At 34.4% G+C, this 17166-nt stretch overlaps 2 protein-coding genes and 1 long non-coding RNA gene across 3 annotated transcripts; all 3 read left to right on the forward strand.

Moving 5' to 3' along the window:
• The first annotated feature begins 524 nt into the window (after nt 1-524).
• LOC115992962 lies at nt 525-3610 on the forward strand. Its single transcript, XR_004092737.1, has 3 exons — nt 525-700; nt 1690-1776; nt 3309-3610. It is a non-coding gene; the product is annotated as an uncharacterized LOC115992962 (long non-coding RNA).
• A 921-nt stretch (nt 3611-4531) lies between these two features.
• LOC115992880 (putative F-box protein At1g49610) lies at nt 4532-10698 on the forward strand. The gene is made up of 4 exons (XM_031117124.1): nt 4532-4638; nt 8113-9476; nt 9564-9737; nt 9986-10698. The coding sequence occupies exons 2-4, from the start codon at nt 8139-8141 to the stop codon at nt 10193-10195; spliced, it is 1722 nt and encodes a 573-aa protein (XP_030972984.1). The 5' UTR covers nt 4532-4638; nt 8113-8138; the 3' UTR covers nt 10196-10698.
• Nucleotides 10699-11255: 557 nt separating this feature from the next.
• LOC115992703 (jacalin-related lectin 19) lies at nt 11256-15340 on the forward strand. The gene is made up of 3 exons (XM_031116929.1): nt 11256-11341; nt 13938-14165; nt 14836-15340. Exons 1-3 carry the CDS (start codon nt 11327-11329, stop codon nt 15184-15186), a joined length of 594 nt encoding a protein of 197 aa, XP_030972789.1. The 5' UTR covers nt 11256-11326; the 3' UTR covers nt 15187-15340.
• Nucleotides 15341-17166: the final 1826 nt, after the last annotated feature.

Below are 17166 nucleotides of genomic sequence, written 5' to 3' on the forward strand. Positions count from 1 at the left end.
AATTCTCCTGGATCAAGGCAAAGCTCTGTTCTGCCTCCCTTCCCCATGAGAACCTCCCCTTTTTCAGACACTCAATGATAAGGGCTACTATGCTACTAAAATCTCGAACAAACCTTCAATAGAAAGTTGCCAAGCGATGGAAGCTTCGTACATCACTCACTGTCTTTGGGGTTAGCCATTCTTTGACTACACGGATTTTGTCCTCATCAACATGAATCCCATCCATACTAACTATGTAACACCCCAATTTTTTTTTTAAAAGCAATTTTTCCAATGAGAATAATATCTAAATTGGACATTTTTTTTTTAATTAGTGTGGTTAACTATTTTATGGAGGAGTTTTGAATATTTGGGCATGTGATAATATTTAGTTAATTTTGGAATAGGCTAATTTAAATATGGGAGAAACTTTAAGGGTAAAGTTGTAATTTTGATCCCAAGACACTTTGGAACAAGTGGTCCACAATACTCCCATCAACACAACCCCTTTCTCTTATCACCATACGTATGCCCCTTCTCTCTATTGCTCTATTTTCCTATCTCACTCAGCGACTGAAGCCCACACAAATACACACTCTAGCTCCCTCTATTTCTCTCACTCCCTCACCGGTAAACCAACCATCCACCACCACGTTTGGCAGATTTCACCGGAGAACCCCATTAGAAACCCCATACACTCCATTCTCTCAAAGCTTTAAAGGTAAAACTCTTAATTGTTTGGTAGCTTTTCAAGTTTTTCTAAGATTTCTTTCTAATCTAAGCTACATGAATGGTATACATGTGATTGAGTACATGGGTTTTTGAATTGGTGGATTTATTTGTTAAATGGTTAAGGGCTTTTACAAATGATGATCATTTGGGGTTTCTTCATGGTTAAAAACTTGGGTTTCCTTGAGCAAATCATATGAGTTGATTTTGTGGAAGTTTGAGGTTGATTTTTTTTGTAAGAGTGTTAACTTTGAATTTCTGAAATTGAAGTGTAAGCATGTGCTTTGTTTTTGCATACCTAGTGTTTGATAAGTTGTTTATATGAGATTTTGGGTTTGATTCCTTGTTCTTAATATGCTTTAAATCTGGTGGTTATAATGTGGGTGAATTCTCAAATAATTTAGGCTGGTCTTACAACTATAGCAATTTTCTAAAGCTGTCATGACAGATTTGAGTCAGCCGCAATGAATGACTTTTAATAAATTACAGAAAAATCATTTTGGGCTAAATTTTCTGTGGTACATTTTATACATATAGGGGAATGTTCCCTTAAAGTTTTGAATTAATCGGATAACTTTTCATTGACCAAACAATTTTTACAAATGGCTACCCTGTTATGTACTGAATTTGAAAGTAAGACTAAAACGCTGAGAAATTGTGAAATTAATCCCATACCTCGGTTGATCTTATCTTGGATTAAATATACTATTTAGTACTCAGAGATTCATGAGTATGTTATTTTATCTTATGATGCACATTTTTGCGGTAGTGAATTTAAAATGTTTTGGTTGTGTAAGCACTATGAGTTTCTTGGATGCTTGTTTGGTTCCTACTTGGGAAGGGTACTTGTCTTAGGATAGGCAAGCTAGATTTTAGGGCCTTTGGTTTGATTTTAAGGTATTGTTACGATTTATGGAGATAAGTGTGATGGTACTTTGTGAAAGGCCTTGTTATTGATAGGATTGATCATTATGTTTCTAGGTTCCGATATTCTTGGTGATGGACCTAGTGACTAGATTAGTTGATTTTGTGGTGCCCGGTTGAGGTAAAATTGGTTGGCCTTCTGAGGTAAGTAGTTTTTTAATGGGATTTTGAAAAATAACCATGTAATATAAATGTTTTTGGGTTAGACACGCTTTTGGATACTACCTATGAAAATTATAGTTTCCTAAAAACTATTGTGTCGTAACCTTAATATATATATATATATATATATATATATATATGATTATATATGGAAATGCATCATATTTGGTATTGCATTTAGGGAAATGCATGAATTGTTGATATGGAAAAAAAGAGCATCTTTTTTTTATTTTTTTTTTTTTTTTTTTTTTATTGAAGAAGGTAGAAAGTGTTGGGAGCATTGGACAGTCTAAAAGGCATCACCATCCACTCAAACAATCCCTCCTATGTCTTGAAAGCTGTCTTCCACTCATCTCCAGGTCGAATTTGAATTTGGTGATACCTACTCTAGCTTCATGTAACACTTGGACCCACTTAGCATATCAAACATGTCATCTAGTCAGGGAATAGGAAATCGATACCTGACTATAATCTTGTTGATGGCTTAACTATCCACACACATATGCCAGCTTCCATCCTTCTTCGATGTTAATAATGCCGATACTGCATATGGTCTCATACTCTCCTTAATTTGCCCCTTACTCAGAAGCTCATCCACCTGCCCTTGTAGAATCTAACCTTCCTAAGGATTCATCCTGTAATGTGGCAGATTTGGTAGACTAACTCCATGAGTTAAATCAATGCAATGCTGGATGTCACACATTAGTGGTAAACCTACAGGTAGCTTCTCTAGAAAAGTTCCTTAAACTCCTTGATCAATGGTTGAATTGCTTGTATCTCAACAACCTTCTTCAGCTGAACATCCCTAACCACTATTGCATATACCTGTTTCAACTCCTTACACTCCCTATCAAACTCATCCTCATTGTTGACTATGAGAAGTGATGGCTTTCCCTCCACTTCAGAAACTTTGGGTATACTGCCTTCTTTAATAGGACCAAAGACAATTTTTTTGTCATTCTTAAAAAGCACATACACATATACACTTAAATTAAGCTAGAGTAAAGTTTTTATCTATGATAATAATAATAATCCATTTATTTAGGAATAGATACCAAACATGTGGGGTCAACCAGTTTGATAAAATAAAAAGGCAGGATTTTTTTTTTCACATATTTTCACATAATAAAAATAAATAATTTTCATAAATTAATATTTAAGAAATTTATTTATTAATTTTTTTTTAGCTTCTAGTCTTTGCTTTACTATCTTGACTTTTTTTTTAACTAGTGTTTTTTTTTTTTTTAATATATAAAATATAAGTTCTACTCTAATCTAATTTAAGTGTATATATTCTGCCGTGATCTTTCAACTAGTGTTAAGAACACAATATTTTTAGTAAATATTGATATGACTTGTTACGATTAAAATAACATTACTTTTTATTTGGGATCACTATTAACACAATTTTTATTATATATACACTAATGATTTAATTATAATAAATCATGTTTGGAATCAAAAACTAGCATATTGACTTGTGCTGTGTAATGTCTTCAATTACATGATCAAAGGAAGCCTGACAGATTGCGTCACACTGAAGGAAAGTCTCGGAATCATGAAGTCCAGTTTCCTTTTGCCAACTGAAGCGATGGACATCAAACTTAACCACTCTTCAAAATATTAGGGCATTTTATCTATCAAAAAAAACACCGAATGAAATATTACTACATTGCATCCTTTTCCTTTTCCCAATTTTCTATCATAATTGCCCACTAAGCTATTTTTTATGCCCAGCAAAACATACAAGAATTCTGAATTTTTCTTGTAACACAGTCAACTAGTTTTTGGCCCAAGGTCTCTTGTTCTATCAGAAAAGAATTTACCAAATGAAATGACTGAACAGATTCTTGCTTTTCTTACTTGCATCAATAATTTTTCTTCATATTCTTTACGCCCCAAATTTTGTTTCCCTAACAAATGTGGAATATATATCCCATTATTGCTATTATAAAATTTCCTTAGTGTTCCCTACAAGTTTATTGGTTGCTCTTTGGGTCTCAACGGAAGACCCCTGAAGAGATCTATTCCAAATAATTTCAAAAATCAATCAGTAATGTTCATATGTGCGAAACAATGGAAATCCTTTAAATGGGCCTCAAATTTATGCCTAGTAAGAAGGACAATGCAGTCATTTATTGCTTCCCAACGTAACTCCACTATTCTTAAAATAGTAACAGTTTTTTTATTTTTTAAATGAGGGATTTAGATTTTATGATGTCATCGATATTTAAATCAATACTATTTTTTTTTTGAAGAGATATTTAAATCAATACTATTAATTATACTTTAACACTATTTTAACATTCATTAAAAAAAAAAAACACATTTAACATTTATCTTTATATATTAAGAAGAATCAAAAAGTTAGTTATAGGAGTAGTATTTTTGACTTCCAAAAATGCCCATAATTTAATTAACTTATTCTTATTTCTAAAATATAAAAAATGAGTAAGTTATAATTAACTTAATTGGTAGAGTCTCTGATAGTTGAATAAATGATCTAAAGTTCAATCTCCGTCTATACTAAAAACTGATTGATGTTTTGATCGAGTGAACATCATTAATTGAATCTCTCTCTTAAATTAAAAAAAAAAAAAAGTTAAGAACTCTAGAAAATTTATTTTTCAATTGGAAATAAAAACAAACATGCAAGATTCTTTTGTATGACAACCCAACTAGGCCCATCTCAAATAGCCCACGTACTTGAAAATAAAGGGCCTAATAACTCATCTTCTGTCATAGCCCAATTACTTATAAAATGCCCTCTCTCATTAGTCATTTCTTTGGAAAAAAACTCTCAGTCTGTCTGATGCGGAAGGGGTGCTTTTCTAGGAGTACGAGGTAAGTAACTTCCTTTTTAAGTTTTTTCATCGTATTCTTGCTCATATGTATATGTGTTTGTATAATTCTGAAAAAGGTTGTCATTTCTTTTGATTGTTGATGATGATGCTTTGCTTTGTTTGGTTATCAAGAAATTGTAGGAAAACTAAGGAAAGTATTTTTTTTTTTTCCCTCAATTGTTTGGGACCCAATTGAGAAAAATAACGCCTACCCAATTGAGTTTAATGCGATTTCTTCTCATCGGAGTTTTGTTTTGATGGATTACATGATTAAATTGTCATGAAGCGTATCAGTCGGTTATTTCCTTGGAAAAATTGTGACTTTTGAGATTCTTTAAAAAAAAAAAAATGATGGAGCTTTGGTTGATCTAAACATATTAATTGCTTATATGAGTAGAGGATAGCTGTTTTCCGGAGACCCTGAAAACGTATAATTCTTTGAAGTAATTGAAAGGACAGTAGTAAATAATACATTTGTTGAGTTTATGGGGATTTCAATATTGTTTTTGCCTTTTATTCTTCTGCTATTGAATTTTTTTTTTTTTTTAGGGATTCAATGGGTTTTATAGAAGAACATCTTGTTACATATCAGCATTTTTATTTTTATTTGAAATTAGAGAAAGTGATTTCAATAGAATTTCCAAAATGGGTTATGTTTGAAGAATTTCCCTATTTTTATGGTTGAATATTCTGACACTGAATATTAAACCTCTATTTTCTTAATGATACTTCGGTAATAATTTGTTTCAACAATCTATGGTTTATGGGCAAGTAAGTCTAAAACTAATGGTTAAGTTTTCTAAATTCTAATTTGTAAAACCATTTTGTAATAATGTTTTTTAGTGATTCATCAAAGTGATTCATGTTACTAATTCAGTGACTAGCAAAGTATTTTTGCCAAATAGTTTTCTTTTAAGGAATACAGATATTACATACGGTATGCCAAAAGGTTCAACCAAGAATAAACTCTAGTCTTCCCCAACCATGTACTCCTTTTTTGCCTTATAGTGTAGTATTTGCTTTCTAATTTTTTGTTTTTTGACTTTCGATATCAGCTTATGATGATTTCTAAGTTTGCTAGTTTTTTTCCTTGCCTTTAGTTTGCATTAGGACTTCCTAATGTTAAGGTTTACCGTTTAGAGGAAAAGGCTATACACACATACACATGGACATGCGCACACACACACATGGACATGCGCACACACACACATAGCAGCTAACAGTAGATGCTAGGAAATGTAATTGCATTAGTATTCAAATTTTGGTGTAAACCCATAAGAAAAGTATTACCCCTATCATATTAATCTTTATTTTCTGTTTTTTGGAATTTCTGGTTTATTGTGTTTTTTAACCTATATTGGATTTATTATCTAAGGGTGTTTGAGATCTAGAATTGTTTATTTTTATTATAAATCTCCTAAGGAACTCATAGTTTTAATACTAATTTCAACTTTTGCTCTCTAAGGATTTAATTCCAAAGTTTTCTGATATACTCATTAACATTCTCGCTTTTTTTGAAGAATACCAGATGAAGTTCACGATTTTATAATTCTTGGAGAAGTAGTCCCACTACCTGTCTTTCACCCCCATTCTTTCATTTCATTGTATATTTATCTAGAAACATTGGTTTGAGGACCATGCATATTCTTAACATTTCATGGAAAATAGTGATATAGGGAGCAAGTTGCATATCTTTTCAAGTGCATTTAGTATTGATGAACGGTCATGTCCAGTCTAGTCTAAATAATGGCAAGAAGCATCTAGAAGTAGAATATAATCAATATATTGAAATTCACTTCATATGGCTTTCAAATCTTTGGTTTAGTGATTCCATATTCCCAAAACTTGGAAATTTATTATTAATTACAGTTAGTAACTAAGGTGACATAAATTTGTTTCTCTTTTGGAAGTGGCTTATTGATGTATTGATGTAGATTATATAAGCATTCTGTGTTCATCCTTATAAACATCCTAAGGTGCAAATCCAATTAGCATTTGAATTGTGAAATTGGCCAACCAAGTTATTATGAAGATTGTGATAAATTGAATATTTGAATTGTGAGTTTCCTCTCATGTTAGTTTAGTCTGGGTGCTTTCTTTAGAGGTTGACTATATGGAAGTATTGTTACTTGCTTTAACATTCATGAAACCTCCATACTTGTGCTTGTTCATTAGAAAGTTAAGAAGTAGCATTTTATATGTATTCTTTCATTTTTCACATAGTGGGGATATTCTTCTCACTTTTAACTTCTGTTGTTTGAAGATGCCATGGAAAGCTTTGATTTTTTTTTTTTTTTTTTAAAAAAAAAGGTAATAAAGTTTAATAAAAAGCACAATAAGGAGCACAACTCTAGTACACAAGATGTATGCAAGGAAAACACCCAATATGAAATCTAGCATCTAAAATTCAACAGATCAAATAACTCCAACAAATTTGGAAAAGAAAATGCAGTAGCTAATATCTAATCATTGAAGAGATCACAAGAACAAAAGTTTTGGCCTCATTACTGATGATTTACAACCTCAGGAATGCTGCATTCCTTTCTCTCCAAAGGCACCATATAGCAAAACAAAACTACCTTCCAAATTTCCCACTACAATATCTACCAATGTTCCTTTCTAGGAATGAAATAAATCAACTACCATCCTTGGCATGAGTCATGACCCATTTAACTCAGTAAACAGAAAGGAACTTACCTTCCAATTTCTACCACTACAATGCCTACCTGATAAGTGTCCTTCGCAACAATGCAATAAAGCAACATGACCCATTTAACACCAAACAAGAAAATTCAAGATTACATTTTTCTATCAATGTTGAAATGAAGAAATTGATGATCCACTGTCTCCCAATTTAATTTACACAAATAGAAACAATCAGCAGTGATTATTTGACGCATTATTTTCTAGTTATCTATTATATGGATTTTTCCCAATGCTGTTATACAAGTGGAAATCCCCACTCTTGAGAAGTTTTGACTTTCCATATACTTCTCCTAGGAAAGAGCTGCCACCCTCTGAATGTAATTCCTTATAATTGCTCTTAACCTTAAAGCCATGGCTTCTGGCAGGAGAATCATTAAATCCTACCCTCTTGACGACCCTTGGTAAAGTATACTATCTAAAAGGATAAAGAAAACCTAAGGACGCTAATTCCCAATCTTGCACCATTCTTCGAAATCTTGGATTCCAATTAAAACTGCCATCAGACGTAATGAGTGTTGTGTGCTGAAAATTTCTCTAAGGATCTTATTTGAATGGGAATAATCCTTTTTTTCATGCCTTTGCTTTGTGCTGATTTCAAACATCTGTCCTAACTGTTTTGTTTTTCTGTTTGCCAACCCCAGCCTGCTGAGGGTGTTTGATTTTGATTTTGATTATTTCAGCCATTTTGTCATATACTTTTCTCCTTTCATGAATAATATTATCACAAGGGAAAATTTAGTCTAATGTAATATAATACTACTGCAAACAGGAGCTAGAATTGGATAAGAAAGTAGGATGAAAGGCGTCCATCACAAAAGTTCAAGGAACAAATTGTCTACTAGGGACAGAAAGAAGCTAAGTGGAGAAGATTTAAACACCGTTGACGAGACTGTTGGGCAAAGAAAGAAACTAAGTGGAGAAGATTTAAGCGAGTTGGACCATAGAGTTGAGTTCAGGGATATAATCTCCCAATTGCCTGAACACATCATCCATCACATCCTTTCTCTCCTTCGTGATACAAAAGATGCAGCTCGAACCAGTATTTTGTCGAGAAAGTGGAGGCAGATATGGACTTCATTCTCCATTTTGAAATTTGACCAACAAAAGATTCAAGAACAAGAGGAATGTCTGGAAATGAGGAACAAGACCAAGACATTTAAAGACTTTGTTGCCAACTCTCTGAATAACCACCTCAAGCGAAAATTAAGCATACAGAAATTAGTGCTACATATTACCTCATATGATTTAGAACTGGCCCCACACATGGACCATTGGATCAATATTGCAATTGAAAACAACATGAAAGAGCTAGATCTTCATGTTGTTGTCAAGAAAAGTAGATATTATTATTTGCCCCAGACTGTTTTTGCTTCAAATACAATCACTGGATTAAGGTTACATGGGTGTAAGTTGAAATTTCGCAGCAATATAAAGCTTCCGCAACTGCAAAAATTGTATCTCCACAAAGTCCATGTCAGTCAACAGATAGTTGACAACCTGATCTCCAGCTGCCCTTTAATTGAGGATTTGAGATTCATACACTGCACAGGGTTGCAGAATCTGCAGGTTTCAAGTCTTCTCAAACTTGATAGGGTTGAGGTACACCATTGCCAAGGACCGAAAGAGATCAAAGTCAATGCCCCAAATCTTCAAACATTTTGGTATTGTGGGAAGAAATCCTTACCATGCAAAATTGACTTGGTTGTTTGTGTATTTTTGAAAAGATTAACATTGGAGGATGCCAACATGACAGATGAAATGTTTGAAGATCAGTTTGCTAGATTTCCTTTCCTTGAGATATTGGACCTAAGCAAATGTAACAACTTGAAGAATTTAACGATTTCAAGTACACAGCTAAAAAAACTTGTCTTGAGAGGATGCAAAAATTTAATGGAAGCTGACATAGATGCTCCAAATCTTTTTTCATTTGAGTATAAAGGTGATAAGATGCCTTTCTCATTTTCAAATCCTTCATCTTTGAAGGCGGCCAAATTTTCTTTTGAACCAGTACATATAGATAGCCAAGAATTCCACCTTGGAGATGCAGATCCTCTCTGGTTTTTTAGATTGAGAGAACTTCTTGAGAAGTTAAAGCACTCCAGTGGCTTAAAATTGATTGTCCGCTCCAAAAAGGTAATTGCTTTTTGACTTTCTGAAATTTTTTGAACCTTAATCAACTTTCTATATCTGACAAAATATCTACTTGCCGTGTTGATTTAGAATGTCATCATACATGAAGAATTGGAAGAAGTCTTACTTCCCCCACAATCTGATCTCAAGCTTGAAATAATCAAACCATTAACATGCTTTGAAGATTTATTAGATAATTTGTTGAGGACATGTCACCCAGAGATTCTTTCAATAGTATCATCCTCCAGCAGTGAATTCCCCAAGGTATGATAGGATCTCACAAATACTGTCCAAAATGCTTTATCTGTAGATTCCCTTTGTATGTAAATGTGTGTGGGTACTGGGTTGTGCACATGTGCTGTCTGTGTGGTGTTTTTTTTTCCTCTATACATCATGTTATGACCTTTCTCGTAGTTGTAATGTTTACTTTGGAAGAATAAACTTATGATTTGTGCCTCCTGGAGACGTATTGTGACTGTATTCCTTTTTTCTTTTTCTTATACGATGTATAGTTGGTATATGAAAAGATGATGCACAGGGGAGAGAACCCAAACTGCTGCCCATACAACACTCAAAATAAATGTTGGCGGCACTCTCTGAAGGGCATCAAGATTGAGAAATTTGAAGCAGCTTATGGTAAAAGTACATCTGACTGGATTGCTTGGTTGAAGTCATCTCCAACTTTGCAGTACCAGACAACTAGTTATCGGTTATCTTGGTAATCTGATGAACGTGGTAGGAAACCAAAGCCCATTCTATGTTAATCAAGTGGCCTTTCTTTCCAATGTAATTGAGAAACAGAGGGTGATTTCGTTGGATCAATCCTATATAGGTCTCCAACAGTACAAGTCTTCTTACCTATAAAAGAGAAAAATCATCCAAAATCAGACTTTTAACATTTAGACTCTGCTTTTTTTTTTTCTTTTTTCTTTTTTTTGGTTATGGTTAAAAGGTTAAAATATAGTTCGGAACACATTAGTAAGATGTTAATGGATTATGCTTTGTATTATGATTGGTTTTCAGTAGCAGGAATATGTTCTTGCCATTGCCAAAACTGTTTGACACAAGCACATGCATTTGAGCATAAGGCATCTAATTGCCATGCATTGTATATGCATACATGATTGCATTAAGTAGTTTTCTGCTATCTGCAATAATAGGGAACCATGACTGGCAACAACACCCACAATCATATTACATAATGAAATGTTATTTCAGCTTTGAAGTAGAAGGGTATTTTATCTCCTATATCATAAAATGAATGTTACTCTCAACTGTGAATAAGAATGATATTCTATGATTTTATGATTTTAACTCCTTTCCTTTTCCCTTCTCTAAGCCAGTTGTGTGCTAACCGGCAGTATCTTTATAACGGCTTCAATTGTATGGTTTGAGTAATCTAGTTGGGGCTATTATCTGCCCTTATATAAGTTCAATCCTCAAGAAGGTATGGATTTTTTGGCACTGCCAACTTGGAAGTTGGAAGTTGGAACCAATATGGTTATCTGCGTAAAGCAAAAGCATAATTGCTAGTCTTTAGATAGTGCCGGAAATGGAATCAGATACTGCAAGGGATGTACAGTTTATTCTCTATATTTAGCATCTTATTCCACCACAAACCACAACCGTTCTCTCATAGTACCATGCTTCTATTACCCTCTATACTCAGTATCTCCTCTTTCCAGCCATATCAACTTATATTATACGGTACGAAATCCATTTTTCTATGATTTTTGAATCCGATACTTTCATTAACATCCGGTATTTTTTTTTTTTTTTAAATGAATTTTGACTCACATAAGTTTCAGTGACTCAAAAACTCTTCATTTTTTTCCCTTTCTTTTTTCTCATTTATGGGTTGTTTGAAGGTAAGATTGAACCCAATGTTATCTGGTGACCCTTTCAGCCATAGCAGCCAGGATAATTTCTTTTCTTTGACCATTTACTCATCGCTTTGATTTCTTTAATATTATTTTACAAGAATTTGAACCCCTTTCTAAAAAAAAAAAAAAAAAAAAAAAAACCCTTTCTAAAAGAATGCTTAATTGATAACCTCGATCTTTTTTTCTTTTCTTTTTTTCAATCCCATCTAAATCAATTACATCCTTGTCATATGTAAAATTAGTTTTTTTTTTATCCTAAATTTTGCTCAAACCCCATATTTTATTACAATAAAAGTCAAATTCCATGAAAATAAAAATACCTGTTAAGGGCCATTTGTGAGAGCCCAGACAGACAAAAAGAAAGCCCAATAATAAGGGCAACAAGGAATTGACAAAATAGATAGCAAAAAATCATTAGGCCCAAGCGGCAAAAATAATGGATCACAGACCCAACAAATAAACAAATGGATCTTTAAGAGGCAAGTGGGCTCAAAGAAGCCCGAAAAAAAAGAAATAGCATCCCATGGGCAGTGTATGAGGTAGAAAAGCGAGAAAGGGCTGCCGCAGGCCCAGTGTAATGTAAACTAAGGAAGTAAGGGGTTTATGGCAGACCCATAAACCTTAAGGATAAGAATAAGGTTATTGGGTCAGGGAAGCCCAATGAAGTTAGTAAAAAACCCATGAGAGTGCAGAATTAGCAAATGGGCCGAGGAAGCCCAAAGAAAGCAAACGGGCCATGGATGCCCAAAGGGACGCAGGAGCCCATAAGTAAAAGCAGAACAGTGGCAATGTCAAGCCACTGAGAGAAGGAATAAACGGCTGGCCCAAAAGAGGCCCAACAGGATTGAGTTATTACGGCAGGAATAACAGTACAACATTGCAAGAAATAAAGAAAACCAAGAGTGAGCCAAAGAAATGTAAGGCTCATCATTAGACAAAATCCAGCTCTTAAATGGAGCGGGAAAACAAAGAAAAGCCCACATAAGAGGTCAAAAAACACGGATGGCGAGCCTCCAGATCACGGCAAACGCATGAGCAGCAGACAGATTTTTGGACATATCTGAAAGGAAAGCACGCGCAAAGCCCAGACACCATTAGTCTGTACCTAGCCAATATGGGACGTGGTGGGGCCATGAGCCAGAGGTAAGAGGTAAAGAGGGTATAGTTTGGTGGTGGGGAGAGGAGAAATGACCTATTTTGCGGCTCCTGCCCAAGTCCTTTTAGGAGGTACGTCGTGCTGGGATGACAGACCACCCAAAAGAGGCAAGGTTGAGGGGGGAACCGTTAGGTGCATGCCTTGAGAGAAAGAAAGAGAAAGCATTTATGCCGTGGCAGAAAAGAATGCTACGGTGGACTGAGGAATGAAACAAACCTGCCTTTGTCTGGCAAGGGTGAGTGTCACACACCTTTAGTAGTCGGCAAGTACGCCCAGGCCAGACAAAGGCAGTTAAGGGGCAAAATGGTAAAAAATTGGCCACGGCAGGCACTATAAAAGGACTCTTGCCGTGCCCTCAGAAAAGCATCAAAAAATAGAGTGTATTCACGGAGTAAAAAGAAAGCAGAGTAAAAAGAAAGCAAATAAAGAAAAGAAAAAGATAAGAGAGAAAACAGAGGAAAGAAGAGAGGAAATTGAGGAAAAAAGCGAGATAATACAATAGGTATGCACCAGTAGGTCGATTTCCCTCTCTTCCCCTTCAAATCCTGCTCTCTTCCAAAACGTAACAAGGATTCCTTTTGGGAAATAATCATTCAGGTCCGACTCCCTCAAACCCATTAATCCCCACGGCAAAATCTTTTCCTGGGAGATTATCTGCACTGGGAGGAGGCGTTCTCCCCTCTTTAGTTTTGCTTCGGCGGACCAAACTTAAAACTTGATTCTATACCCGTTCTTAATTAGTTCATATTATTTTCTTTCTCCTTTACTTTCTCTGTAAATGACATTATCACGACTGTAATCATATTTCATAAGTAGGGATTACTTGGCCATTTTTATTAAATAGTCAGAGTACTCTATTTTGCTATTATTATTATATCTGTCTATCATAATTCATCTGAAACAATTCTGCTTGCCGTAAGCCTACTCCTGGCAGACAAGGCATAGTTTGTGCACAAATCGGCCCAAGTTAAGTTACAATTGGACCGGCCCCAACTCCCTTACTCAGAAACATTCGGGCCCATTATCGCAGGAGGCAGCCCAGCCCAACGCACAATACGCAAAAAAGGCCCCTACAATACCTAAATAAGTTTACTTCCCATACTACTAAAACAAAATGCAAGATACAGATATTTCAAATAAAAGATGAGCCAAGTATTGATTTTTTCTATACAAGATCTTATAGATTTTTTAAGGAATACTCTATTATGGAATTCTTAAAATTTTACCCCTTCATCTTGAAACAAGTATTTGTTTAAATTTTGATACTACTCCATCTGTTTCATAATAGATGAATATGATATCTAAAATTAAAACTACATGATCCTAGTCCAATTTTTCCTTTATGTTTATATCCTTCAAACATTAATATTTGGACGTGTGTGGATTAAATGTTGTATAATATGAATTTCATGTTTTTGAATATAGGAAGGTGGGATAGATCGTTCAAATGGAAAAAAGAAAAGTATAGTACTGCTGGGACCGTCGGGTGGAAATGGTGGGACCAATTGGGATGATGGGACCTATCATGGGGTAAGAGAAATCACAATTGTTTATGACCGTTGCATTGACTCAATTCGTGTAGTGTATAGTAAGAATGGCAAATCAATCCCAGCAGAAAAGCATGGAGGTCTTGGAGGCAATCGAACGGCTGAGGTTAGCTCAATTTTTAGTTTTCTATTCTGCCCGCACTTAAATTCATTTCCCTATTTTAGTTTTTCCCCTAAAATTAGAAATTTTTCTTAGATCCCATGATGGTGGATTTTTTTTTTAAATTGAAAATTAGCTATTGATCTATAAATGAGCCTGATTCAAGTATTCAACTAATGGATTATATTCTTCAAAGTTTCTGAGTAATTCTTCCATAGTTTTTTTTTTTTTTTTTTTTTTTAAATTTTGATAATTCATTGATAGATGAGTGGTATAAATTTTGTCATATAATCAATAATTTGTTTAAATGTCAATAACATGGAAAAATCTAAAATATTTATTTATCAATGAATAGTCCAAATTTTAAATTGAGATTTTCGCCTAACCCTCACTTCTCCTTCGCTTGAACGATTATTTAGCTGGGGCAAAAATCAAATCTTTGATCAAACGAATTATGCAAATTTGATTTCCCTCACTTCAACAATTGGATTCTTAATCACTTTCAATTTCTAATATTACAACCTACGTATATTTTTTAACATTTGTTATATATGATTCTACGACCATTTATATTTTGTCCTTCAACCACCAAACAAATAATAGAAAAGAAAGTAAGGAACCATATTTTCCTATTTCAAAAACAATACTATTTTTTTTTTTTTTTAATGTATTCCAGATTAAGCTGCAATACCCAGAGGAGTTCCTAGTCACTGTGAGTGGCCATTATTGTCCTGTAGTGCATGGTGGCAGCCCAGTTATTCGATCACTCACATTCAGGAGCAATAAAAGGACCTTTGGGCCATTTGGAATCGAAGAAGGAACCCCATTTACTTTCTCAATGGATGGGGGCTTAATTGTGGGCTTCAATGGAAGAAGTGGTTGGTACCTAGATGCAATTGGGTTTCGTTTATCTCGTGTCCAAACAACAAAACTCTTCCAAAGGGTTCAGAAAAGTCTTAGAAAGCTCACAAGCACTGCTTCAAAATCTTCAGCCCCCAAGGATGGTGAAATCAGATCTCAAACTTAAAATGCTGGTGTAGCATTGACAGCTCTTTATGGTAGTGTGAACTATATTATATGTTATATACTTAAGCTAAAGGTTACAACCTATTGTATCAATCACTTGCATTTTCATTAATTTATTATGAGAAATGTTAATGAATGCTCTTAAGGCATGAGTTTGGGAATTGTTTTTAGAAACATTTTATAGGAAAATAATAAAACAATTAATTTTATTAACAGCTTTTTATATTTCATATAAAAATGGTGTCAAAACTTTCGTATTATAGTTTATTAACAATTGTCCTCCTCACATAGTGTATCTTTACCATGGATAACAAGTTATTATCCAGGATAAAATAGCTATCATTTTATCTATTATCACCAACTTGAGATCCCAATCAAGTTGGGTTATGTGTAAATATAATGGATTGAACCCAGCCTATTGTTATAAAATAGATTCATTTTTTTTAGAGAAATGTAAGTAGATTCTTAGCATAATAAAATAGTTATTTATGCTAAATTAATGATTGTGCTCTAATACTATGTTAAATTACTAATTATTCCTAAAATTTAAGTAATTAGGATATAATAAATTTAATTATTTAACCACATACTAACACTCTATTGTATATACAAAGATTATTATTATTATTATTATTATTATTATTATTATTATTATTTTAGTGCAACCAAAAAAGCATCTGAAAGCAACATAGAACAATGTTTTAGGACAATGTTCCCCTACCCCCTCAATATTTAGAGCAGCCAAGTAATGTTCAGTTATCATAGTTCATAGAGATCTTGAAATTAAAATCATTTGCATGATGAAGATTTTAAAGGGTGTGCAGCAATCAGCAAACAGAGTTGGTCAATCATGGGTTAATTTAAAATTATGTTCTTTCGAACTTTATTTATGACTATAGACATCAATGGAAAAGATTTTACCTTTGGGCTTGGGCCAAACAACTTGTATGAAAGCTATAATTCATCAAAAAAGAGTCGTAGGAAAGCTATAAAGATAGACTTCCTAAATAGTCCTTCAAAGCAGCAATTGATTTTGGTTATCAAAAGGAGAGTCCTAATGTTGTCTTTGTGTGCTTATGGCAGATTGGTTAATGAGATCGATGAGATCATAGACTCAAGAGAGGAGTAACCACAGTAAGAGCAATTACATCAGCTGAGGTATAATTGTGCAAAATGGAAAAAGTGGCTAATTTTACACAATTTGAGCAAAAATACATCTACACCAGCTTTTGCATAATTGTGCATTTATGCACAATTGCTACAGTAACTGTGCATATATGCACGGTTACTGTAACATGTGTATTTCTTATTTTATTAATTTCTGTTTGCACATTTTTTTCTCTCTCTTCTCCGTGCACAATGAACTCAGTTACTTTCCTCTCCTCATCTTCTTCTTCCTCAGATGCACACAAACACACCCACACCCACACACAAAAACATCCACACAGACAAATCAACACACAAACACACCCACACACAAACAAACCCACACAGACAAACCAACAAAAAGATAGATCGGTTTACCAAAACAAAAAAAAAAAAAAAAAAAAAAAAAAGAGAGATAGATCGGTGCTTGTGGGTGAGAGCGGCAATATTGGAGAGGTTTGTTGAAAAGTATGAGGCTTAACAGAGTGGTAGAAAAAGCTATTGATGGCGAGCGATCTGGGTCGATGGGTCGAGAAAAAGACCCGGGAGGTTGGATCGGTAAGAGGGTTGTGGAGCTTGGTTCGTGGATCGGCCAGTGAAGAAGTCCGATCGGCGTGGTTCGTGGATTGGCCGGTTGGGTTGGTAGTTTTTGAGAAAGAATGAAAGGTTCGTGGATCGGCCGGTTGGGTTAGTAGTTTTTGAGTGGTAAAGAAGTCCGGCCGGCGTGGTTCGTAGATCAGCCGGTTGGGTTGGTTGTTTTTGAGAAAGAATGAGAGAAGGTAGAAAAGAGAGAGAGAGAGAGGTGATCTGTTCAGATGGGTATTGAGAGGGGTAG

The sequence above is a fragment of the Quercus lobata genome, chromosome 5 (assembly GCF_001633185.2).
Source record: "Quercus lobata isolate SW786 chromosome 5, ValleyOak3.0 Primary Assembly, whole genome shotgun sequence".
NCBI classification, from domain to species: domain Eukaryota; kingdom Viridiplantae; phylum Streptophyta; class Magnoliopsida; order Fagales; family Fagaceae; genus Quercus; species Quercus lobata.

Coding starts and splice junctions, on each gene's coding strand:
- LOC115992703 (XM_031116929.1), top strand. Junction 14,166..14,835: donor GAGGCAATCGAACGGCTGAG/GTTAGCTCAATT, acceptor AATGTATTCCAG/ATTAAGCTGCAATACCCAGA.
- LOC115992880 (XM_031117124.1), top strand. CDS start 8,139: ATGAAAGGCGTCCATCACAAAAGTTCAAGGAACAAATTGTCTACTAGG. Junction 9,477..9,563: donor TGATTGTCCGCTCCAAAAAG/GTAATTGCTTTT, acceptor GTGTTGATTTAG/AATGTCATCATACATGAAGA. Junction 9,738..9,985: donor CCAGCAGTGAATTCCCCAAG/GTATGATAGGAT, acceptor TACGATGTATAG/TTGGTATATGAAAAGATGAT.